General features: G+C 41.0%; 1 protein-coding gene across 1 annotated transcript in view; it reads left to right on the top strand.

Moving 5' to 3' along the window:
• sh3tc1 (SH3 domain and tetratricopeptide repeats 1) overlaps positions 1-26,645 on the top strand; it is a 38,319-nt gene extending 11,674 nt beyond the window's left edge. Inside the window, exons 5-20 of the mRNA XM_084344593.1 lie at positions 9,774-9,879; positions 10,078-10,218; positions 10,917-11,115; positions 11,239-11,315; positions 11,558-11,753; positions 11,869-11,999; positions 13,029-13,067; positions 13,166-14,521; positions 18,051-18,191; positions 18,273-18,494; positions 18,598-18,778; positions 19,132-19,282; positions 21,581-21,703; positions 22,013-22,163; positions 23,708-23,904; positions 25,715-26,645. Coding sequence (XP_084200719.1) covers positions 9,774-9,879; positions 10,078-10,218; positions 10,917-11,115; positions 11,239-11,315; positions 11,558-11,753; positions 11,869-11,999; positions 13,029-13,067; positions 13,166-14,521; positions 18,051-18,191; positions 18,273-18,494; positions 18,598-18,778; positions 19,132-19,282; positions 21,581-21,703; positions 22,013-22,163; positions 23,708-23,904; positions 25,715-25,945 — 3,642 coding nt within the window. The 3' untranslated portion in view covers positions 25,946-26,645. The remainder of the gene's footprint in view (positions 1-9,773; positions 9,880-10,077; positions 10,219-10,916; positions 11,116-11,238; positions 11,316-11,557; positions 11,754-11,868; positions 12,000-13,028; positions 13,068-13,165; positions 14,522-18,050; positions 18,192-18,272; positions 18,495-18,597; positions 18,779-19,131; positions 19,283-21,580; positions 21,704-22,012; positions 22,164-23,707; positions 23,905-25,714) is intronic.
• Positions 26,646-27,505: the final 860 nt, after the last annotated feature.

Genomic DNA, 27,505 nt, shown 5'->3' with positions numbered 1-27,505 from the left:
ACAGAGCTGGGGTCTCTCTCTCTCTCTTGCGCCGTGCATACAGTCAGTAGCAGCTTCTCTCGGTTAGCATCACATTAGATACCACGGGCACTCCAAATAGTTTTAGCCACAGGCTTGTTAGTTGATAGCATGCCTGCTAGCAACTGCTAGTAGTAGCATAGTCCCATCAGCAGCTGCTGCAGAGTTTGTCTCTGTCCCGCTCCGCAGCATGGGAAGCCTCACAAGGGCAGGCTATGTACCGGTTGTGAACAACACACGTTACAACACACATTGATAGGGGACTTTTACCCGTAAATTCAGGTTAGCGCCGCCGGCCACTGTTTACTTCCTGGGGCCAGAGCCTCCAACTGAGCCGATAGTGGCTAATCTGAGGGTGCAGGGAGAAACAGGGAACCCAGGCAGGCACACACAACTTTCCGAAGCGCGAGAAAGTGGTGCACAATAATATAGAATCAATCAATCAGTCAAGATTTATTTTTATAGCGCTGTTTACAAAATTGCATTGTCTGAACGAGAGAACTAATATACAGTAAAAACTACTATAAAACAATAAATTCTAAACTTTCCATTTTCATAGTCCCATTACAGTCTAGACCTTTCTAACAATTAGCTATAACATAAATAAAGTTGTCCTCCTATAAGAGGGGGGGTGGAGGTGGGTTTAAAATTTAAAATTGACAATGCCAATTACATTGTAGCTTCACATTTAAATAGAAAATATTGTAGTGACTGGAGGAGTACCAGTTATGGACAGTGAGGGCTAGGTGGCACAATGACTCATGGGGGTGTAATGTCAGACACTCATGAGACTGTTATTGTTCAGATATGTTTCGTTTAATTACTTTCTGTACATGTTCTGAGTGTTGTGTGTCCTGTTATGTTCTAAGGACGTATGTGTTAAATTAGCATAAATATAAGTTTTACATTGTGCCACCATGGCCGAATATGATATAGCGGGTAATGACGTTCATCAAATGTTTGTGTTTAAGAGGCATGTCTAACGTTGCACTTGAGGATCTGTTTCGTGAGTCTGCCTTCCTATTAAGCTCGCCACAATATGACAGTAGACTGACATCAAGAATTTGTTGTCCACAGAATTTGTTTTTTTCGTCAATCCAGAAATCGAAGGCCCATTAGAGTTTTGCCAATGGAACCACAGCGAATCGACGATGTTTACGTTTGGGTTGGCATCATAGACTGGTAGGCATATACATACAAATTTCATCCCTATGACACTCAACATACTAGCAGTTGGTGACCAATCAACATTTCTTACTGCCCCCCCAATCAAGGCAGTATAGAACTGGGCCTGCCAGCCAAAGTAAAAATTCCACAAGACATAACCAGCCTTAAATTGCTTAAGGACTTGGAAGCAGATTCAGTCCTTCCTCCACCTTCCCCAAGTCTAGAAAGATAGCCCTATCTGCAAAAGCCATGCTTTCCCTCCTGGTTTAAATGATTCCACCTTTTCCAGCTGGAGGGATAAAGGCAAAGCCACAGTTGGCTTCCTTTCAACAACTGCAACAGTCCTATAGCCTACCAGGAACGCACTTTTTTAAGATACCTCCAAATGAGACACTATATTAGGTCACACACCACTCCTGACAGGCTAGTTCGACACAACCCTAACAGCAAGGGGTCAGTATCTTTTCTTTACTCACTCTTAAATGCCCATGAAGTAGTGCCTGACGCTAAATTTAGGAATGTGTGGGCAGAAGAGTTGGGCACTGAAATTACTGATGACACCTGGGGTGACATACTAGCTGAGATACACGACAGTTCCATAAACGTTAGACACCGACTTATACACTTCAAGGTTGTCCATAGACTTTATTACACTAAATCAATGCTTCATGCTATTTATCCTAATGTCTCCCCCATGTGTGGTAAGTGCAAACAAGATATAGGTACACCTGCACATCAGCTGTGGCTGTATCCTAAGCCCCGCTCCTTCTGGTCTCTCATATTTGACTATATATCAAAGGCTTAAACTAAGTAAAACGATTACTCCTGACCCCTTTCTCACCAATGGCTGAGGGAACTTGGTAATGTACTTCATATGGAAGGCCTTTGATATAAACTAACCAATAAAGACAATGTCTTTCTGAAAATTTAGAAATCACTTCTCGACAAGTGGTCGTCTCCCCAGCAGAAGTGAACTGTTCCATCGACCTCATTGGCTTGATAAGACATGATAAGGGCCCCATTCATGTATGTTTACATATATCCACTGTTTTTTATTGAAAAAAACAAAAATTAATTTCCATAAAATACATTACAGGAGTATTTGATTATTATTATTAGGCTCCGAGATGGGTCAATGATTGGCAGCAACATTGATTTTGATGCATTGTTATTTTTTTTGTAGTGTCAGAGTGTAGAGACACTCGAGGTCAACTTTACACAGCTCCACAGTTTTTAATTGAACAAAATAACAAAATTCATTGATGCATCATTATTTTTTCTGAGAGTGTATGTGTCTGGGTGTGAGAGTCCAGCTCAGCTGGAGCAGGGTCTGCAAATGGACAGACTGTGGTCCTTGCATGTGAACTTCCCACATTTGCAGCAGGTGCTGCCAACTCTTCTCTTTCTGTCCGTTCAAAAGTCGCACTTCCTCCTGCCCTTACATTTACTGATGAGAGAGGGGCCTGCAGCAGCACCCTGCAGATTTTCGACTATTCCTGCAGCGGCTGATGAGCGTGGAAGGCGCCCTCTCTTCTTGATGTGTGGGGTCACCAGCATTTCTCCAACCTCTTCAATGAAGAGCCTCCTCCTGTATGGTTTCTGCTGCTGCCAGGATGGCTCGATTGATGTCCACGGGACATAGGCGTTGTACTGTGATATGTCAACCAGGTTGTGGAAGAGGGCCATTGGCCACCGATTTGTTCTCCTCCCGCAGGACAAGACAGTATGAATAAATGATCCCAAGTATTCTTTCTCATGATACACATATTATTTATTTTATATGAAAATGCTAATTTGAAAAACATATTTTTGACAAGAACATAAGAGTAAGAATAAATACATGTGTGCGTAACTGATGAGTAATGGCACCAACCTTATCAAGGTTGTCAACACCTCCTTTGCATCTGTTGTAATCTTCGATTATTATGGGCTTTCTCTTCATTTCGTCGCTTATGTCGTGCTTAGGAGCAGCACAGTCTTGCCCCGTCAGGGGATGTAAGAGACCAGAGTGTGGGTCTTCGTAAAAGCAAAGGTGGAGGAGAAGACCGCTCTCGCTTTGTCACAGGTCCACATATCCCAAACTTTTGAGGAAGGCAGCTAGCTTGTCATCACGGCGCCGGGGTCGGGATAGCTTGTCGTCGAACCGCAGTGTTCAGCTGATGTGGTGAAACCTCTTGTGAGACATCGTAGCCCGAAAACTGCTCCGTCCTGATTTCTCACTCCAGAGGCTGAGGGTTGATTAATTTTTGACCTGTAAACGCCGGCCAAAATGAGCAGCCCCACATAAGCCTGCAGTTCCTCTATGTCCACATCTCACCAGTCTGGGATTGAGCGTCTCCCATGCAGGTTTGTCATGGCCACAATATGCTGCAGGATTTCATCCGTCAGCAGCAGTTCAAAACTGGATGTTGGGTCACTGATTCGGGCGGCGGCATAGTGTGTAGGTCCCAGGATCAAACCACTGGCTGCTGGGACGTAGCGGAGTGTGCAGTGTTTTTGGGAGACCAAAATATTTTTCCATTTTTTGAAGTCCATCCTGCCGCTGCTTCATCCATCTCCCCTCCGCTCTCACCTTCAGATGAGTCTTCACATGAATTGGAGTTGGACTCCAGCTGGTCTGTTTCTACCTCTGAGGCCTCCTCCGTGTCAGCCTCAGAGTCCTCGGAGGAGGATAAGGAGCCATCCAATGGCAATGTCTTGCCATCTCCAAAATGACTACTCTTGCACTACTGCTCATACTTATAACCATGGCTGCAGCACACCTGCATAAACAACTTGAGTGAGAATCAAAGCAAAGTCCAACTTTGTTTTGGTTCTCGCGCTACTTAACGTTTTCATTATTGAATTAGTTTATAACGCAGAGTGTGGCCTTCTAAGAGAAAAGACTCGAAGTTGGATACACACACACACACACACACACACACACACACCATTATCCAACATCAATAGCGACACATACATATCATTTTAGTAGCAAGGCACCCTTGCAGAAAACAGTAAAAATTGTGAAATTTTGCTGCATGCTTTGAATGGGAAAAAGTAGCGCCATGTGGTGGACAAATATAAAAAATTTAAATTGAAGGCTAGTGGTCCAAAATGAAATCTTAATATACAGGAATGCATTTGTTAATGTTAAGATACTTGTGGGATCAAAAATGGCATTTTCAATGGTTTTTAATTGGACATTTTTTGTCGTTAGGAACAAATGTGTCGGTTTTTGTATAGCTTAGCCATTTTAGGCTAATTTAGGGAACTGAGATGATAATTCGAATACATTTTTAACAAATATTCTCTGGAAAATTTGAGCTATCCATTCAACACAGCCAAAATGGCTTGAAAATAAAAAACGAATGGCACAAAATGTCCCTAGGGTCAATTCTTTATTTATTTTCTATTTTTATTTTCTTATTTTGATGAAGTTTTCAAAACATTTTTTCTATTCTATTTCTATACGTTTTGCTTGTTCTATGCACTCTGTTATCCTTGAGCTTTAACTTGGACATTCCTTTCCCCTGCCTCTGGTTCTTCCAGAGTGCCATCATTGTAATAGAGAATAGTGTTAAAAACAGTCAAAGATAGTAATATAACAATGGAAATGAGAGAAACAAGCATTAAAATTTGGCAGAGTTAAACAAGAATTAAGAAGGAAAGTGAAGTGCAGTGTCTAATGCTAGCAGGAAAGATGGTGAACGGCAGAGAGGCAGCGAAAAGCCAAAGGTGGACAAGGAGTGGATTTTACAGGCGATTCAGGACCTACGAAAAGAGAATAACCACCAGCGGGATGATATCAAAGATGACATTAACAAAACAAATCAAAGAATTGGGGAAGCAGAGGACTGCCTTGGTGATATGGAAACCAGGCTGTAAACAATGGAGCAAGTACTAAGAAGCATGGGGGAGGACAAGGTTGTCAAACAAGAAGGAAGAGCGAGGGGGGAAAACATCAGACTATATAACCTGCCAGAAGATGAAGAAGGGAGTTCAATGATAACTTTTGTAGAGACACTCCTTAGAGACAAACTGGACATCCCCTCGACCACTGAACCGCATATTGAGCACATAGAGCTCTAGCCCCGAAACCTATGGCTACAGGGAAACCCAGGTAGATCGTGATTCAATTTCACTGACATAAAACAAGTGCTATGTAGAGCCTGGGAAAAGAAGGAAATTCTCCGAAACAACCAGATGATCTACTTTGATCATGACTATTCCAGCCCCATCCCAAGCAATCAAAAAGAATAATGACGTGAAATAAGAAAGAGGATCCACTTCCAGACGCCAGACCACAGGTCTTCTACAAGGTCACAACTCTACCACACAATCAGCGAGGCCACGAAAGACATGAAGGACAGATGTCGGTAAGAAGAGAAGGCGAAAGCGGTGCGAACGTAAACAAAAGAGGGGGAAGAGAGCCGGGATCCATGCTAGGCTAAAGGCTTACCCCTCCAGACCAGCAGTACCGTCGCTCCTACTCTCCAATGTACGCTCCTCGACAACAAGCTGGATGAGCTATGTCTGTTGAGAGAAACCCACAGAGAGTGGAAAGACTGCTGTGCATTTGCTTTCACGGAAACATGGCTCCAGGACAATATCCCAGATGCAGCCATACAGCTGGAGGGGATGATGGCTTTCCAGGCGGACAGAGATGCAGCTACCTCCAGTAAAAGTCGAGGAAGGGGTTTGTACATCTATATCAGCAAAGACTGGTGTGTAAACACCGCATTAGCCACTAAACACTGCTCTCAGCTGGCGGAGTTCCTCATTGTGAAATGCCGGCCATTCTATCTGCCGAGGGATTTCACCATAGTGATTGTAGCCGTTGTTTACATAGCTCCTAGCGCAAACGCTAAAGCTATTGCTAAAGAGGCACTTGGAGGGTACATGATGCCATCAGTGAGCTCCTGACTAAACACCCGGACAGCTTTGTAGTGGTGGCAGGGGATTTTAACCACACCAGTTTAAAGGCTGTTTTCCCCAAGTTCAAGCAAGTTGTGGACTTTAAAACCAGAGGAGAGAACATGCTAGACCTGGTGTATACAAACTCCCCAGATGCATACAAGGCAATGCCCCGCCCCCACCTCAGCTCTCTGTTATGCTGGTGCCTGCTTACAAACCACTACTGAAGCACAGCAGGCCAGTGAAAAAACAAATCAGGACCTGGCCTGAGGGGGCAGACTCAGCACTTCAGGACTGTTTCATGCACACTGACTGGGAGGTTTTTAAGACAGCAGCCTCCCAGGGAGATCAGATAAACATTGAAGAGTATGCTGAGGCGGTAACCAGCTACATTCCGAAGTGCACAGAGGATGTCGCTGTAATTAAGACCTTCACTGCACGTGGCAACCGAAAACCCTGGATAACTACAGAGGTGTGCTCGCTGCTGACAGCCCGAGATGCAGCCTTCAGGGTGGGGGATATGACTGTTCTCCGCTCAGCTAGGTCTGCGCTCTCAAAGGGAATCAAGGCTGCAAAAGGCACCTATGCAGAGAAAATCCAGGGACACCTCTGCGACACAGGAAACAGCAGGCAGATGTGGCAGGGAGTCCAAGCTCTGGCGGATTACAAGTCCAGGCAGGGGGTCAACGATGATGATGCTTCTCTTCCAGACAGGCTCAACAACTTCTTTGCACGCTTTGAAGCACCAAACCCAACATCCAGAGGGTGGGCTGGTCCTTCTCTACCATCTATTGGGCCAGCCCTCACCATCAACGCAGCAGACACACGCAGGGCCCTACGGAAAGCGGGAGGTGCGGATAACATCCGAGGACGTGTGCTCAGAACCTGTGCTGGTGAGCAAGCAGATGTCCTGACTGACATCTTCAACATCTCCCTCAGTCAGACCATCATCCCCAGATGCTTCAAAACATCCACTATAATACCAGTAGCAAAGAAATCAGTTGCATCCTGTCTGAATGACTACCGCCCCGTCGCACTGACACCAATTGTGATGAAGTGTTTTGAGCGGCTTGTCAAACCACCCATCACAGCCAGCCTCCATGCATCACATGACCCACAGCAATTTGCTTATCGTCCCAACTGCTCCACAAAGGGTGCAATATCCACCACTTTGCACTCAGTCATCACCCACCTTGACCAGAAAGACACCTACACCAGAATCCTGTTCATTGATTTCAGCTCAGCATTTAATACCATCATCCCTCAGAGACTAATGGAGAAACTCCTCCTACTCGGCCTGAACACCGCCACATGTCTCTGGATCCGGGACTTTCTGAAGGAGAGACCTCAGTCTGTCAGTGTCAGAAATAACACCTCCAACTTCATCATGCTGAGCACTGGATCTCCTCAAGGCGGTGTACTTAGTCCATTGTTGTTTACACTGCTAACACACGACTGTGCATCCAGACACGAGGGGAACCAGATCATCAAGTTTGCGGATGACACCACAGTGGTGGGACTCATTCATAGAAATGAGGAATCAATGTACAGAGAAGAAGTTAAACACCTAGAGGTTTGGTTCAGAGAAAATAATCTGGTGCTCAATGTGGACAAAACGAATGAGATGATTATCGACTTCCGGAGGTCTCAGCCCAAGCACGCTCCTCTCAGCATAAGTGGCCGCACAGTGGAGAGACTGGAGAACATCAAGTTCCTCAGAGTGCAGATCTCGCAGGACATAAGCTGGAATGAAAACACCTCAGGGATCACGACACGGGCCCAGCAGAGACTGTAATTCCTGAGGAAGTTGAAACAAGCCTCTCTCCCCATCAGCATCCTCAGGACCTTCTATAGTGGTGTGGTGGAGAGCGTTCTGACATATTGTATCTCGACATGGTACTCCAGCTGCAGTATGTCAGACAAAAAAGCCCTGCAGCAAATAGTTAGAGGAGCTGAGAGGGTCATCAGAGTTTTCCTCCCCTCTGTCCAAGAACTCTTCCTAAGCCGCTGAAGGAGCAGGGCACTGAACATTGTCAGGGACCCCTTCCACCCTCTCCACACATTCTTTGAACTGCTACCATCAGGAAAACAGTTCCGGAGTCTAAAAGTTCGAACAAACAGACTAATCAACAGCTTCCTTCCACAAGCTGTTAGATTGCTGAACTGCTGATCTGGAGAATGCTCACTACTGCACTTCATGAGCCTTAGTCATAGTTTTAATTTTAATTTATTATAGTAATATATTGTGTGTATTTATTGTGTTCGTGTTATGGGATCCCGGAGAAACGCAATCTCATTTTTGCTGCACTACTTTTGTAGGTACAGCTAAATGACAATAAAGCTTTGATTGATTGATTGATTGATTGATTGATTGATTGATTGGTTAAGCACTGTCCTAAAGTGATTGTCAGTATACACAGATAAAAAAAAAAAAACGGTTCTCACCGCACCACCTGATTTGATCTGAATATAGCCTAACAGACAAGGAAATGTCAAGACGTCTGTATATTTCGGTAGAAATATCATGTTTCAGTTTGTGTTTCTGTGATTTCCTGTTTTATTTTGAAGTTTTGCCCTTGTGTTGTTTTTCTGTTTCCACGTGTCTAGTTTGTAATCAGCCCTTGTGTGTATATGGTCTGCGTGCTCTCTGATGTCTTTATCAGTTTGTCCTGTTTTTTTCACCTTCATTATTAAAAGCTTGTTTTTTGTTCTTAACCGTGCCTGCTCCTGGGTGTTTTTACACCTGTTTTTACCAAACGTAGCAGAACAAACTGACCAATATGGACCCAGCATACACCAACACGCAAGTTATGGATATATGGGACAATGTTTTCTCAGTTGGATAATAACTTGAATGTTGTTGAGCTGCTTAAGGCCATAGCTGGTTGCGGGAAGCTCCAGGTGCAACAGAACTCTTGTCCAAAGTAGCTATGCTTGAAGAGTCTTTGTTTGACGAACTTTATTCCAATAACTCCCATACTGGAATTTGCAGGGAGCTTGTTACGCCTCAGCACTGTGCACCCAGCTCTCAGCATACTAGCCTCCCATCAGCTCCAGTGTTTGTTAGCCCCCCATCAGCTCTAGTGTTTGCTATCCTCCCGTCTGCTGCAGGGCCTGTTGGTCCCCAGCCTAAGACTGTTTTTGAGCTGATTGGCATTAGGACTGTGGAGACCTCAGACAGGCCTCAAGTGTCTCCTTTCCGGGGAACCCACCTGGCCTACAAGGGGTCTCCCTCCAGAAAGCGAGGCTCTTGACCACATCCAGTCTCCCTGACATCCAGCTCCCTGGTCTGCTCTTCTCACTGCTGCCCAGCGTACCTGAGCCAAGCCTGCCCAGCGCCCCAGCTCTGGCATTGGGGATCCTGGCCAACATCACTCCAGTTCCAGCGTGGGGGCTCCCGGCTACCAGTATTTACCTGTTGGCGGCCCAGCTGTTCCTCCACCCCGACCACCTGATGTGCCCCTGACTTGTTCTGTCCCCTGCCCTGACCTCCTGGTCGCCCCCCGGACTGACTCTGTCCCTCCTCCAGACCCCCTCCACCAGCCCCCTTTGGACTCTTTTGTTGTTGTTTTTTGCTGTCCTTTGCCCCTGCCTTCTTGGCTGTGTTAAGGATTCTTTTGTCAGTGATTTTACATGCATTTGTACTGTAAGTACAGTCATTTATTGAACTTTCTCCTTTTCTCTCACTACAGGAGTTGTCCACTCATCTCATCTCGATTAACAGTGAAGAAAGAGTCATCTTTGTGACTTTCAAAACATTTGAGGAAATTTGGAAGTTCACCACATATTACACCATAGGTACGTTTGGAATGTAGTAAAGTAGTTGTCACTTACAGTGAGTATTTCCAGTAAAGCATAATTTTAGTGAGAATTATTCCAAAGCTCTTTGTGATGACTTTTGAATGGAACTGTCACTTTTTCATTTTTATTTACCTGACATTGTAGTTGAGAGCTCAACTACAATGTCAGTAAATTCTATCAATTCCTCTCCTCAAGGCTTCCTGGGTCAGTGTATGGAGAATCTGTTATTTGACCAGAAGTATTGGCTCAGTTCTTTGGAGGAGGACATCACTATTAAGGTTTCGGTTCAGGAGGACATACTTAACCTAATCTACAAAGGCATCCTCATGCAGGAAGGTAGACGTCAAAATGCAGTTTAAGTTGCCAATGAAAGGCTTACTGGGCTGTCTGACTGGGCAAAAGGAGATGCACTGTTCCTTAAAGGGCGACTCCATCAGTTTAACACATTGAAGTGTGTTTACGGGTCTTGGGGAGCACTACAGCATAAGTGAAAAAGTAGTATAAAGCTTTTTGTGGCTCCAGAGGAAGCTGCATGAAATCTAATAAATTGCCTCGTGCAAAGAGCAAATGGAAAAACACAACCGCAAATCACAAACAACAACAAATCACAAAACATAACTACAAACACAAAATCACAACTACAATATAGAGGACAACTGTCCAGCCACTATGAGTAGATTTGTTAGTGTGAGGCTAACCTCATCTCAAAAGGTTTGTTATAAAATTCTAATCTTCATTGTTCATTTAATATCTATACAACATTTTCAATTGTGCTGTATTGTTAGTAATGGTTTTTATTTGGTATGTGCAGATCATAACTTTGCTTAATGCCAAATAATACAGTAACAGTGCTACTAGTAAATAATATGTAACAGAAAAAAATGTCCTATCTTTATCATCATTTCATCTGGCTTGTTATGATGTAAAGTTAAAATAAAATACATGACATACTGTATGAATGAAATTTAAAATAAATTGCCATTCAAGCTAACATTCCACATGCACACAATCTTACTCTCACTGTGTGTCCTCAGGGTCTTTGTTTGCTGTTTGTAGTACAAACCAGATGTTTGACAGCTCCACCTCTGGTGGTGACCTGTACCTGGAGCAGGGAGACATAGCCCAGTTTGAGCCTCCCTTCCTGGGCTCAGGGTGGACTGTCCTCTGCCTTGCTAATGGAGCCCGAGGCACTGCACCCAAACCTGCTCTTGAGCCAATCATCCCTTTTCATCAGTGAGTTACATCATCCATGGACTTACTTATACAAATGATTGTGACTGATCTCACTATATCGTGGCCATACAGTGTAAGACTGAATGTGTTATGTTCTGTGGTCATGCTCCCATCTGTCCACAGATGGTTTCTCAAATCTGGTGCAGAGAGCATTTTAGTTGGTGATGGAAAACCTGCCTGTGACTTCCCTCTGCAGTTTGGTGAGTGTAGTTGGGTCTATTTAAGATAGTTTCATGCAGAAAAAAATTCAGATTGTCAACATATAAAAATGAGAGACAATTATGTGAATTATGACTTTAGATATCCTATATTGATAATTTATAGAAGGTTCTTAATCCAGTGCTTACAAATGGAAAGATTTGACCTCTATAATTTACCTCTATTACAGGAAGTTGTCGGATTTAATCATATTTTATCCTCCTATTCCTTCTACTCCGTTTAGCCAGAGGAACCTGTCTGGCCACAATGGCATATGATGCTGAGGGCCCAGATGAGCTGAGTGTGGCACCAGCTGATCACATCATTATCGTGGGACTTCTGGTGTCTTGTTTTGATTGGTTCACTGGAAGGAAGGAGTCCACAGGAGAAGTAGGTCTAGTCAAGACAAGTCTGGTGAAACCATCCACTGATACTTGCAAGTAAGTGTATCACCAATGGGTTAGCCATTTTACCAAATCAACCATTAAGTTATTTTACAATTGAGTAGCCATATGAATATACTACATCTTGTTCTAATCTCTGTCATCCTTTCAGCTCAGCTGATATTTTTTTGGATGGAGAAGAATGGACATTTTTCAGTTTGCAAGAGGACAAAGTCACAAAGGAAACAACTGCCTTATTGAAGAAGAAATCTCAAAATGACACTGGTCATAACTACAAACTGGGTGAGACATAAAGGACTGAGTTCATACAGAATTACACAGATTCCCCGTCTCCATTTTTTCTGCTTTTATTACGGATTGAGTTTATGGTAAATGCGTGATGTACTCTAATATATGCATATGTCAGCTGCTTATCAAAATAAAGATCTAATTACATGTTTTTTAGATCAAACTAAAAAATTCCCTGTAGGAATAGTACTTAAGACTAATGAGAAAATGCCATGTGTTGGTGTACAAAAATTCAACCAAACTAAATGACAAAATATGTTGTCATTGCTTGTAAAAGCAACCCAAATGAGCATACAAATTGAATTTTGACCTAGTTACATGTATTATTGCACTAATACTTCTGGAACCAAACTCCTGGAGAGGGGCTGGACTGTCCTTTTCCAAAGTTGCCCAGGGTGAGAGGTGCCAGGCGGGTGTGGGCATACTCACAGGGGAACGTCTGGTGGAGGCCCCGGTCTGCAGGGTCTTCATCTCCCATGTCCGGAAGAATTTCTCGTGCATCCCGGAGGAGGTTGGGGACCCTGAATCTGGGTGGACCATGTTCAAAGCCTCCATTGTAGAGGAGGTCAAAAATCATTAGGATTCATTGTATGGCATTATGGATTTCTGTCTGAAATTTGAAACAATCAGTTTAGTAGTTGTCGAAATATATCACAAAATGGTTCATATGGAACCTTTGTAGTCATGGTTTAAAAAAACATGGTTTCGGAGGCCCATAGGGGTCTATCTTAGACATGTTGATCCAACAATCTACCCCATGTGACATGCTTGTATTGTTGTGGGATTTGGGTGACCCCAGGAAGAATAGCTGCTTCTTGTGAGGGCAGACTTAAAAAACAGTATTCAGATTTGCATTAGAACTTCGTTCTTCAAAAATGGAACCTCGTTATTCATTTCAATGAGGTGGAAACGCCAATACAAAAAGGTTGAACCCAGTACGGTTGATGAAGAATTGTTGTGTTGATTGACAAGCTTTCAGGTGTTTTGTCATTCATTCTTGGACTTTCTGTTGTTGAATCTCAGATGTGATCAGTTACCAAGACTTTGAAAAGAAAAAAATGCGTAAGTTGTCACCTTATGTCAAGTTTATGTTTTTTTATTTTGTATCTAGTCTCCTCTGTATGTCAATATTATGTTTATCTCCCATTATTCCCTTACAGTCAGCTCTTCAAGCAAATTTGATACTAAGCAGTCTGACCTGAAGAGAGGTATTCAGAGGATTCTTGATCAAAGAAAAGACTCAGATGCCGTTTTGACCATGAACGGGACTCTAGAGGACTCAGTCTTGGCTACAGAGGCAAAAAACCCAAGCCTTCCCAGTTTCACGGTTCACCCAGTCATAGAAGGAAACAACAACACCGAGAACTTCATTTCCCTTTTCTCTTTTTTGGAGGGACAAGATTACAGAGCAGAGTTTGGCATCTTGTACGGACTGAGTTCTGAAATCCTTACCTCCTCCACCTTCACTGGTCACTCTGAAGAGGATGAGCTGATTGCCTTCCTGGGTGTTGCTCGGGAAACAGCCAGGAAGAAACGACTCTTTTGGTCACAGACTCGTTTGTGCTTTCTGTTGGGTAAGCTCTGTGCTGGGAGGTCAAAATTCAGCCAGGCACGGGTTTACTTTGAGGAAGCCCTCAGTGTGCCGCAAGAAGGCTTCACGGACCTCAGGCTGTTGGCCAGTATCTACTCCAACCTGGCTGCCATATATCTTTTGCAGAAAAATATTGAAAGTTTCTTTGCCCTGACAGAACGACTCGTTGCCTTGCTATTAGGAATCCCAGACTGCCTGGAAAGCCTAGAGGATAATTTTGCTCTTAAATACATCCTCAAGAAAGCTATTCTCTCTCACAACAAAATGGCAGAGGCCTGGGCTTGTCACCTATTAACGAAGCACCACTGGATACGTGCTGAGGGGGTTCGAGCTGTTCCTTATCTTGAGAGACTACTTGTTCTTTGTGCTGAAGCTCAAAGAACTTGGAGCATCTCTCCTAGTCATGGATACTTGACCCTAGGAAGGCTATACAGTGAACTCCAACTACCCCACCTTGGTGTCAGTTCAGCCAGGAAAGCTTCTCTGCAGCCATCTGCTACATTGACTGACTGCCTTAGCAGCATGGTACTAGCTTTGAAAAGCGTCAACAGACTGTACGGGATCACAGAACAGGAAGCTGCTGTCTCACCTCAAATGGCTCCATATTTACACCAAGCCCTCAGTGCTACCCAAGTCCAAGTAGGAGAATGTGACCAATACCATGTCTTGCGCCATCAGCTGACTGTTTCTCTCTGCCAAATCTTTTGCAAGCACAGCATGGTTGGACAGGCTATCTGCCGTATGCATACTCTCATCAACAGCAATCCACTTTCACAGCAACTCGCCATTTCTGTCCCAGAAAGAAACAGTGCCCTGATCTGGCTGGCATGGCTTCACATTGACAACAATGAGCCAGATGTTGCTTTGGATATCCTGGACTCGGTCCTAGCTTCCATGCCGGAACACTGCACGATCCCTCAGGAAGGTCTGTGGGTTTCTTTTTTTTATCTTATGCATTAAAAACTAACAGTTCCAGAGCATTACATAAGTCCTGGTGCAAGAAAATATTTCCTAAAGAAACTATAAAAGAAGGAAAGGTCATTATGTCGCTGGTGCCAGACTTGAAAGCTCTCAGCATTACTACCGGTATTGTAATGGTGAATGGGCAGTCCATTCCTCCATCTTTCACAGATTATGAATCTTGGCGATGGAGACATCTGTATTTTGGTGTGTTATTTGATGTTTCATTGGTTTTCAAGGTACATTTCATTTAATTTGTATGTTAATTCAATTATTTCTTTGCATGCAAGTTTCGGTGATCCTTTTCTACATTTATAGTTATTGGAACTTCTAAATAACATAATCTCAGAGTTTTTAAAAAAAATATTTTCTGATTGTCAGGTTCATTTTTTAAAATGTTTTTATACAAGTTTTTAAAAGCCATAATTTCCACCTTTGTTTTGCTGTAGCTCAAGGTTAGTTTATAGCACAATTAATCATCAGAGAAGGTTTGTAAAGTTTCATTTGAAGCTAAGCACAATAGCTGTTATTAGTCCTGCCAATCATTGTAAAGCAGCCTAAATAAAATAAAAGAAAGAGAAGAGAAGAAGGATCGAAGAATACAAATCTTTCAACATTTTCAAGGAACACTTGACTTGCAACTTTCTTTAAATTTACTATGGTAAGCATTTTAATTTGAACTGCAGTAAGCCCTGTAAAGGTTGCCTATGATCATTTGGAGCCTTTTGGAAATGGCAATCTATTCTTTGAGCTGTGTTCCTTCATTTTGTAGAGATCAAAGGTCATACAACATAGATACATTTTGTCTATGTATTTTCCATGGACTAAAATAGAACTGGTGCCAAAATCTAGCACCAACAATGTTGCTATGATGGATCATGTGGACGGAAACTAAAAAGAACGAGTCATAATTTTTGCCATGATAAAAATAACAGTTAATGGGTTCAGAGTCGATTTTGTTAAGGTATTATAGGGTTATATATAGGAGAACCCAAGACACTGTGTTTCTCTCAGTCATGCCGTTTTTATACAGAGTTTTCTTAGCTTAGCTTCTTTGGCTAGTCGACCAACGTTGTTTTATGCATATGTGGCTGAACAAAGCTAAGTTACAGACATGTGGTGCAGAGACGAGGGCGCTTTTAAACCTGACACAGGGATGTTTGTCGGTGGTAATGGGAGATAGTTTCCTATGCAGGGATGCGACAGTTGGAGATTCATGTCAGAGTAACGATGGGAAACAACGGCTACAATGCTCCGTTACGATAACACTTAGAGGCCACACTGCCTTAAATTCATAAACAATGATGTCATCGTCCATCACGATGTTTCACTGTGGACATCATCATCAGCCAATTCGGCAGACATTGCCCAACCCTAGGGTATTAGCACAGTTTAGGTAACCTACTAACTTAAGTCTGCTATGCTAACCTGAATCACATATGCATAAGAAGCTCAAGTTCCTTACAAATGTAGCAAAACATCAGCGTTACTTGCATGCATAAAAATTATTGAATTAATTTACAAATCAAATTAAATATAAAACATATGAAACATTTGCTAAATGACAACATACCAAAATACAGATGCCTCCATTACCCAGACTGAAAGAAGGAAGAAATTAAAGAGTGGTCTGTCCATTCACCACTACAATAACTGCGCAGGGAGCTTTCAAGTGTGACACCAATGTGCGTTCACACGCTTCACAGTTACATGATTATCCTTCCTTCTTTCATAGTTTCCTTGAAAGGAATTTAAAAGCTACATGAAATAAAGTGATCAACTAGTCCAAGTCTTATTTGGGGAATCCGGTTTGCATTTCCACTACATCTGGATGGACTGTTGCTAATAGTCTATTAATATGTAACAGATTCCAAAATTTTTTTTTTTTTCTACAATTTTATTTAGATTTTTCAGTACGTACAAGACAAGACAAACAACCACAGGCTTGACGATCGAACAAAACGAAACAATAAAGGCCAAGCCAAAAAAAAAACTAAAACAAAACATAACCAAACAAAAATACACTACAATTGCTCCACACATCTAACCAACAGGTTAAATATCAGTGTCGTCATCTAAACTTTCAAAACAGGTAGGGGTACATTTGCACCAAATATCATTCCTCTTTATGAAACACCCACATCTCAGGACCAATAAATTGATTAATTAATAAAAAGTAAAAAAGTAAATAAATAAAGTAAATAAATAAAAATCATGTCACCTCCAAAATATTAGGTCTAAGAATTCAGTGCCCGTAATACTTCCACCCATATGCTTTCAAATTGGGTCAATTTATTCTTTTCTATGGCGATAGTTTTTTCCATGTTCAAATAATAATACATTTCTCTTTTCCAGTGTAGTAATGTGGGAGGGTGTGGGGATTTCCAATGTTTAAGGATCAGTTTCTTAAAAACGATTGATGAAAAAAGAATAATCCAACTCAGTGGGTACCTCACTGTGCCCTGCGACATGTCTTGGAGTATACAAACTGATGGATTAAAGTTAAATCTAACCTTAAATATGTTTGATAGCCAATTGTCTATATTAACCCAGATCTTCTGAATTTTGCTGCAATCCCAAAATGCATGGATTAATGAATCTGAAGTTCCACATTTAAAACAGTTTCCTGATATATGTGGATTGTATGTATGTACTTTATTCCTTGTGCAGTAGGTTCTATACATAATGTTATACTGAATTAAACGTAAATTTTCGTTGACAGTAATATCTCTTGTTAAATTCCAACAGTCTCTCCATCTCACGTCGGTATCCTCCCGTTTAAAATCTTGGTTCCACAAATGTATCCTTGACTGTAGCAAATTATCTACTGAATATGATTTCTGCAATAGTCTGTAGTGCTGTAGATTCCAAAATTATGATAGATTATGTTGTTTGATATGCAATTTTCACACATGATGACACAAGAGAGTCATGCGTTTTTTTTATTTACTGTTGTACGGTAAACGAGACTTGCAAAAAAAAAGGGCACTGGAAACTCCAGAGCACATGTTTTTAAGCTCAAGTGCGAGTGAGTGTTTCAGCGTTATTCATTTTTGCTTTGATTAGCAACTGTATTCCTACATTCTAATATACATAAGGTTTGTTTGTTTTGTTCACTGACAATAGCTAGCAAGTGAACTAACTAGCAAGCAAACTAAGAATAATACTAGTGGCGAACATTCCTCTCTATGACTTTTCTATGAAAGTTAGAAAATAACTCAGTCATGTAAGTTGATTTTGCAGAGCCACTTCATGGTTCAACATTAAACCAAAGTTTAATGATTAGTGCTAAAATGTACTTTTATTATGCTTTTCACTAATGCAGACTGCAGTCACATGTTATACTTGAACTGAAGACACTGGCCAACTTTTTAATGATGAAAATGTATGATTGATTGAAAAACAATATGCAGTGTGAGTTGAGGGTAAAACAATAATGTAACATCAGGCTATTTCACAACTGTAAAAGTAAATGTGTTTAATGTAACCCAAAGGTGTGGTCCTCAACATGCGAGGTGTGGCACTACGATGCATGGGTGACCTCCGGAGGTCAGCAGAGAGCTACCAGGCTGCTGTTGACATCTGCCAAGAATATGAGGACATGGCAAACTGGGCTGTAGCTCAGGCTAACCGAGGTAAGATAATATATGCTTCTTGACAGATGATTCCTCCTGTGGACTTCAGAGATGACTCTGTACTTCTTCATCCTTATGAAGGGCTGTTATGTCTGAAGGCTGGAGCTAAAGGACTAGCACAGAGTCACCTGACTGAGGCTGTGCAGCTCTTCTCTGAGCTGGATGGAGAAGGTCATGAGGCAAACTTCATCACAGTGCTGCTGAAGCTGGGACAGCACTATGTGAAGCAGCACCAGCTGCACTATGGAAAAGCATGCTACGAATGGGCCCTGCTCCTGGCTATAAATGCCAACCTGTTAGACTGTAAGTATGTTAGTCACACATATACAGTTGTTCTGTGTTTTGCTGAAGTTGTCTTTTTAGGTTTGCTTTTCATTAACTAAATTGGGCTATCACTCATTTCCAGGCCAGCTTACTGCAACCAGACACCTTTGCAATCTGTATGGGTGTGAGATTCCAGACCAGGCCCAGTGTATTATTTACAACCAGTACCTGGTCAAGCTACTGAGACGCACAGGAGACAGAGGACAAGAGGGAGATGCACTGAAAGCCATCAGCCAGCTCTACCTCAATCTGGGCACAGAAAGGTGTGTATAGGGGTCTAGAAAAGGTCCAATATAACTTTCACTTATGTTCTTAGTTAGTCATTTCAGAGATGGCTTTTCCAATAAAACAACAAAAACAATCTTTTTTATTTTATTATTTAGAGCAGGGTATACACAACACATCAAGCATTATAATGTGTTGAGGGGGCTTACAGCTTCCTCTGAAGTGAGAAAAATACAGTATATAAACCTGTTATTCATAGAGAAATACAATTATTTTCAATGCATTTTGTAAAAGGAAATCACCTCAGCTGTTAATTTTAAGTTTTAAATAATGAGTTAAGGTTAAGTCTAATGTTTTGTGACATAGGGCTAATGTTATTGAATATTTTTAGGGCATACCGGGCGGCTCTTGACTACACCAAGAGCAGTTTGGGTATTTTCATTGACCTGGGCTTCAGAGAGAAGGAGGCATATGGCTGGCTGCAGGCCGGGAAGATCTACAACCTGCTGGACCAAACTGAACTGGTGGACCTTTATGTTCAGGTCTGACAGCAGCTGTAAAGTCATTACAACTTTTTAATTTTACAGTTGCAGCAAAATCTACAAAACTTTTAAAACTCAACTGACATCTGTGTTAAGTCTGGCATTCATTTTTAATTCCCCTGTTCCCTGTTTAATTCTAATTCAACCTCAAACCCCACCTGTGGTCCTGATACATTTTATTATAGTTCAGAATAGTGTATATTTCCACAGCAAATGACTTGAGACTTGACTTGGACTTTGAAGTTCAAGACTCGTGACTTGAGACTTGACTTGGACTTTGAAGTTCAAGACTCGTGACTTGACCTGACTTGGCTCGAGACAAGAGTCGATTGACTTGTCTATGTTCACTTTATGTTTTCAGTTTTAAATCTGGCTGTTGGTTTAACTAGTTTAGCTATTTTGTGATTTATTTATTTACTTATTTATTGGCCTTTTCTTGGATTTATTGATAGGACAGGTGAAGAGTGACAGGAAGGATAACATGCAGTAAAGGGAAACAGGTTAGATTTGAACCCTGGGCTGCTATGGTGAGGACAGAGTCTCCGTAGATGGGGCACATGTTCTACCAACCAAGCTATCAGGATGCTCCAGTTATTTGATTTTTTGTTTTGATTTACCTATTGCCTTGACTAAGGACTCGACTTGGCTTGACTTGACACAGTCTGTAACTTGACTAGACTGGCCCAAGAAAAAGAATCTTGGAACAATAACTTTAGTCACACATCTGGATATTTCAAATTAACGTCTTACCAGTAGGGGTGGGTGGCTAAATCCCAAAATATCGACACTACCAATACTCCTTTTGAAGATTGATCTAGCATCAGTTGGATCAATACAAAGGGATTAGTTTCAGTTTTGCCCTTCTACGTTGTACCCACATATTTGTATGTCATCAAGTAGAGCTGTATGAACACGTTCGGTTGTCTTAAACATGTGTAAATCTTTGCCTCTTTGCCTCTCCACTGCTGTGCTGTTGTCCTGTTGTGTGCAGAACTCACACGTTGTGCATGCACAGCTCAGAGTGATTCCTCTAAGGCACTGTCTCACCCTGCACTACTTTGAGTTCCTCCAAGGCATGCTTGTTGTCTCACCACATGCAGGTGCTGCTGACCTCAAGGCTATCCTACACAGATAAGGTCGTTACACAGACAAAGGCAGCTGTGTTCCTTCTCATACCCTGGCTTGTCTCTCCTATGAATTGACCCTTCATAACATGGGTCAATGCTTATACCAAACTCATCTATCAACAGGATATATCCAGCTCTTTATGTAAATGATGTGAATTAGTTATAGTGTTCTTCATAATATAATGGTGACACAAAAAAGCTAGTATATCTCATCACACAAAGCTATTATAACTCAACACATATGGTGCTCCTCATGATATTATGGTGACACAAAAACTATTATATATCTCAACACATCCAACAGTGATGGCTAAACAAAAGAGGAGCATCATTTGAAGCCATTTTACAGCTGTTAATGAAAACGTTGTGAACGGTGATGTGTGTATAAGTAGGGATGGGTATTAAGATTTTAATGGTACTGCTTATCGGTCCAGTACTTTAACGGTAGTCTTATTGGGTTTTTTTGTTACCTCTTTAAGAGAAAAAACTTAACAATTTAAGAATAGAATGAACAATTGCTTTATTTTCATGTACTCTATATAAACATTCTTGAATACTGAGCCAGCACTATTTTGAACAATTAACAATTATGGAGTTTAATGTGATCATAAATCAAATTATCAGTTATTATTAACATTTTTTAACATGTCTTAACAGTCATGTTCAACCCTTCACTATTAGTGAATAAGTATCTGCAGGACAGTTTGGATGATGCTTTCACCATGTCAGGCAGAATAAAAAGCAAAACAATAATATACCTGAAACATGAAAATGGTTGAATATATTAACCTTTTTGTGTAACTGTGAAAGGTGTAGGATTTCAATATGGCTACATGTAGTCTATCACAGGCTAAAGACCTACCTATTCTGGTATTTCACACAACATTTTCGTTATCTGCCATAAAAAAAACTGTCCTGGATTTTTTTTGGTTGTTTTTTTTTATTCTGTTCTTCTACTGATGAGCATTTTAATGAAATTGCTGTATGAGCAGAATACATTTTATAAGAAGATGAACAGACCTTCGCATTTGTAATTTTCTTTTGGCCAGAAAAGCCTGAAAAGCTGCTCAGTTTTGTGCTGCTTTAGATAGAAAAACTAAAACCAAAATGAAAAGTTTTATGAAAATTATAAAATTGATTTATGTATTTATTTATTTTATGTCATTGTCAGGTAGCTCAGGATGTTGCCATGAGTACAAGAGACAACAGGTTCCTCCTAAAACTTCTGGAAGAGGCAGGAGACATTTTCTTCAATAGCTGCCAGGACCGGGACAAGGCTATCACGTTCTACAGGGTACAGTCTGAATGAAACCAGTCCATAAAAATATCTTAAGATATCTCTGATTACACCTTACACTTACTACTTTCATCATAGCATGGCCTCATTATGGAGCATCCCCTTATATTTATCTCATTTAGTTCTGATTCAGGTTCTTCCTCACGTTTTAGAAAAAACTTTATCTATCATTATTATATCTATTATCTTTTCTTCCTGCCTTAATTTGTAGTCTTTAAGCAGTCTTTAGCTTTCATTGTCGTGCTATAACAATTCATATTATTATTGTATAATTTCCTGCGTATCTCTGTGTATTCCACTATGTAGGACCGTGCTCTGCCCATTGCAGAGAAGAGCAGCTGTGTGCATACCAGGCTGAAGTTGTGTAATAAGCTGACTGAACTAATGCTCAGTCTCAAGTTGTATGGGGAAGCCGTGGAGTTTGCTCTGACTGCACTGGACATCAGTATCACTCTAGGTATGGAAAACCTGCAACACAAAGTTCATCTTAGAATTGTGATTCATGGTTGTATTTGCCCTTAAATGATTCTATTTTCCCTGTTCAAAGCAAGACATGACTCAGTTACTGACATCCACTTGGGACATTATTCATGAAATTCTGTACACTGATCAGTAATAGACTGAACGACCTACTTTGAAGTATTAATGAATGAAGGAAGTTAAGAATGAATAAAGAATGTTATGTGTCAACTGACCTTTTGTATTGCCACATCCAGCTGTTTGGGAACCATAGCGGTAAAAAGGACCTTCATATGTTGTATAATATGGTTTAAATCTGCATTACGATCAGTGGGTTAGGCAGTGTGATGCTTTGGGCAATGTTCTGCTAGGAAACCTTGGGCCCTGCCATTCATGTGGATGTTACTCTGACATGTAACACCTACCTAGACATTGTTGCAGACCAAGTACACCCCTTCATGGAAGCGGTATACCCTAATGGCAGTGGCCTCTTCAGCAGGATAACACGCCCTGCCACACTGCAAAAAGATTTCCCGATTGGTTTGAAGAACACAACAACGAGTTCAAGGTGTTGATTTGGCCTCCAGATTCCCCAGATAGCAGACCAATTGAACATCTCTGGGATGTGCTGCATATACAAGTCAGATCCATGGAGGCCCCACCTAGCAACTTATAGGACTTTAAGGATCTGCTGATAGATACCATAGCACACCTTCAGAGGTCCTGTGTAGTCCATGCCCTGACAGGTCAAAACTGTTTTGGTGGAAAAAGGGGGACCTAAACAACATTTGGCAGGTGGTTATAATAATATGGCTGATCAATGTATGTTCATAATGTGGGGAGAACATCTAATCTAGTTTTCAGGCCAGTAGTGGAGCTAAAAATATAAAGTTTATCCAGATGGTGGTGCTTCAAGAAAATATTAAGGGTTCAACTCTTTGCGAGCATGAATGTGCTCTACAGATTGAATGGAAATCCATAGAATAGATTATAAATATCAGTAGCACTTTACAACTTCATTGAGCAATATCATGTAATTACCAAAAGAAAACTTTGTAAAAGCTTTTTATTAACAGTTGGTATAACTATGTAATATTAGACTGAAATGTATGTAACAGGGTAAAATAAGGGGCAAACATTAAGGACAATAATGGGGAAACACATTTAAAGATAGCTTCAAAACTATGTGATAGGATAGTCATATTTTTAGTAACAATATGGTAACCAGCTAACAATCAATTATTATATAAGCATAATATTTACATCATTAATAGGGTTATAACCTGATAATAATGAGGTCATTTAGGCTGTAGTATTGTGTTTTCAGAATACTATAGGCTACTATCAGGATTATACCTTCAAATTCACCCCCCCTTTGTTCCAAACATTTCCCTTTGTTACAAGGCAATACTGGACAAATGATGTTTAACATTGTGACTTGCTACCTGGAACGTGTGTGGTAGTGTCTGTGTAATAACCATGAATCAGGGCTGCAAAATGCTAAGCTACTAGTTTCTATTTAATTTGATCTCACAAATCCAGGTGAGCATCTTAATGAACGAGTGGCTTACCACCGTCTGGCTTCTCTGTACCACTGTCTGGACCAGTATGAACTGGCTGAACACTATTACCTGAAGACCCTGACCCTCTGTCCAACACCTCTGCTGTTTGATGAGGAAACACTGTACTATGTCAGGGTGTACCAGACACTGGGGGACATGATCTTCTATGATCTGAAGGTAAGGGATTTAACTCTCGACATGAGATGGTGTTTTTTTTTAATGAAATTATGTTAGTTTACTACGAACACAGTTTCACACCCACTGATAACTTCAGTCAATCATATGTAGTGTCGACATTAAGTGAAATAAAGGCCCAAATATCTTTAGTTTCTCTTGACCGTCTTGAATTTTGGATCCTTGCCAGTACACATCACCATTTATTATTTCCACTTGGTATGGAGCTCTATTGGAGGTTCTAGCTTGTTTCTACTAGAGGAACCATCATCTAAATTTAGTTCCTCAGTCACACTTCCTGGTACCCAAAAAGTACTTTGTCTGGTGTCCGTACTTTCTAATGGCCCAGCAACTATCAGGGAGTGCTGAACGTTGCGAGGTAATTGAACACTACCTCATGGCTGCTTCAACATTTATACAGCATCATTTACATAGTTAAAGAGAATACATAAATTGGACTTAAAGTTTCTAGTTTTGTTCCCGAGCTTAGTCCCTGTGGCTCTGTAGTAATCGAGACTAAAACTTTAGCTTGGATTTTAGCAGAGTTGAATCTCGGTTTTGCTCGTTGTAACAGTCTCTAGGAGGAAAAAAAAGCTTATTTACAGTCTAAAGCAGAGAGCACATGTGGTTGCGGATTGTTCTTTAATGATTTTGTTATCTTGAGATGAAAAATTGTTTCCTCAGGCCAACAAAACAAAGAGTTATTTTCCTTGGAATGCAGTATAGCAAACAGCCACAAAAATACAGTGCTGCTAGTATACTACCACATCCTGTTTGCACTGGGGACAACAAGCCTGCGTCACGAATCAGAGGTCTGGTAAGGTCTGGCAGCTGAAGGTAGGACATCGTTGTTTTGCAAGTACTATATGTGTTAAGTCTAGTCATGTCCCAAGTCAAAACACACAATACCCAAGTCAAGACTATCAAGTTATAAGTCAGGACCAATAAATCTCAAGCCAAGTCCTAAATTTTGTGTCTTAAAACAATTCATTCTTCTGCAAGGTCAAAGTGATTCATAACTCGAGTCTGACTTCTGTCCAAATCATGTGACCGAGAAGTCTGCACCTGTGCCCTGTGAAGTTTTCTCATTAACAAACATTTTCGGCATATTGATGCTACAAACTATTGATGAGTGTAAAACCAATGTTTTCACCTCAGGAATGTGTATTGCCTCATCCATATGCTCATGCACTTGTGCTTGAAACAAACATAATAGGAACCAACCTGTAAAAACATTGCTCCAGTACTAATAGAAGCCAAAAACTTCTCAAGGAACCTTTAACAAAATGACTTACTTACTGATATTCCTTCACCCCTAAAGTTGCTTCTACTGCAACATATAGCTTTTATAAAATTAACTTAATTGAGATAATATGAATTAATATAAGTAAAGAACAATTAATTAAATATAAATGAATTAAGATCTCAAAAGCAGCCGACAACTCCCTCTTAACAGTCTCGAAAATGGCCTTGTCGAATTTCTCAATGATATCTGAGTGCATATCGTCCATCTTGACTCTAATGTTTGCCATTAAGGTCCTCATTAGCATCTGACGGCGAGAGCGACTGTTGCTCAGGAGAGACTCAAGGCTTGGTGTGGCCTGCTTTCCCCGTGTCAGATCTGCCTCGACCATTCATCCTTTTATTTGCACTCTAACACTATAAGTGCCTAGCTACAATTGTGCACGATTATAGAGACCAGAGCTAGGAAAGCTACCACAAAACACATCCCACATCCTCTCTGCTCCACAGTGCCCCCCCAACCTCAGTTATACTTTTTAAAGGACTGTACATTTTCATGTTATCATTACAGGACCCATTTGACGCTGCAGGCTACTACCACCTGGCTCTTGCTGCATCCATGGATCTGGGCAATAAGAGGTCTCAACTGCAGCTGTGCACCCGCCTTGCCACCATCTACCACAACTTCCTGATAGACCGGGAGCTCTCTCTCTTCTTTTACCAGAAAGCAAGAGGATTTGCTGCCGAGCTGAATGTGAGGAGGATTAACATCTCACCGGATCAGCATTACAGCTGCACCTAACATTCCAAAACCAGGGAAAGACACTTTGTGAGGAAACAGAATTTGTAATTAGCATGAATGTTCTTTTTTTTGATTCAGAACAATCATGTTTCATTAGAAACCTTGGATTATGATTCCAGCTCAAATTCAACTGATTCCATAGGAAAAACTCTTTTTTAGACATATCAGATTCAGATACTGAAGGTCAGGGTTCCCAGGATGTTTGTTCAAATTATCTACTGCATTGTAAAGCTGTATGTGTACACAAGTAATTGCATGTTTTTGCTTAGAAAAAAAAACCAAAAAAACAGGTAGATGTTAATATACTTGATGATTTCTTTTCTTTTCCCCCAGTTTCTCTTTTGAAAGTTTTGGAAGTGTAAATATAGATCATGTCCTTAGCATTTATCCCAGTGGAAGATGACCCATTCCCACTGTAGATATTAAAGGCTCATTCTAAGGTGACAAAAACACAAAGCTTCTTAGTTTCTTGTAATGATACACAAATTGAAACATAATTATGAATATTATATTCTGTTTCTGCCTATATCTGCCTGTTCTATTGACTGGACCAGAAATAAGGGGTAGAATTTCAGATTTTAACTGATCACTCACAAACACAAGAATGTTATAATGTAATAACATTGTATGTGTTCTGGTACTTAAGATGACAATCCATTAGTCAGTGCAACAGCTTTAAAATGCAATTTGACTCAATCAATAAAAATATTCCCAAAAGAAAATTCATGCAGTGTTCTGTAGTGTTGAGTTCAATGACTATAGTGTGTCTTGAAACAGTTGTTTGACAGTTGGATTTTGAGAGCCATAGGTGGGACTGTCAAGCTGTGTGCCAGACCCAAGGAGGAGTACCTACAACAGTGGTGGCCACCATAGACAAAATAGATGCTACTTTTACATAGACAGCATTTCTTCTTAATTTCGCCCAACATCATAGTTTGTTTTACTTCAATCGCTTGACTCTTAAAGAATTGCCATAACCAATTTATTGCCGTGGTTGTCCATCAGTGTCAGCTTACAATGATATTATGTTCAGTGATTGAGTATCAAACCTCCCTCCCTAACAGAATCAGTTAGAGTAGAGGCAATGTCAGACAGATGATGGAAACAGTGTAATGAATTTGACACTTGTTTCAAGCCTGTTGGACATAGAATTTGCAACCTGACGAGCAGATCAGTGCATCAGTCTGTTATCTCCCTTTAGACAGTGATTACATACACAGAGACAAAGGCTAGGTTGAAGGTTATGATACTGTTCACTACAGTGTTGCAAAAGTGGAAGGGCCAAATATTTATGGAAGTGTTTTTCACCATTTTGGATTCCCAAAAAATGTCTAATTTATACAATAGGTTTTTGTTATTATAAACGGTTTTAATTATTTCAACACAATTTCTGAGATTCAGATCTGAGTTGTAAGACTCTCCAGAGTCTAAGCCGCTGTTGCTATATAGAAGAAAGGAACATGACAGAGAGCTCAAGGTGTTGGCCAAATTCCCAAGATCCCAATCAGGTTGAGCAGCAGCAGGATGCGCCAGAACAAGTCCAATCCAGGGAGGCCCCAT

This window comes from Pagrus pagrus (genome assembly GCF_965226575.1).
Source record: "Pagrus pagrus genome assembly, chromosome: 22".
Classification (NCBI taxonomy): Eukaryota; Metazoa; Chordata; class Actinopteri; order Spariformes; family Sparidae; genus Pagrus; species Pagrus pagrus.
Note: the sequence above shows the minus strand (reverse complement) of the source record. Positions and strands in the feature narration are given on the sequence as shown.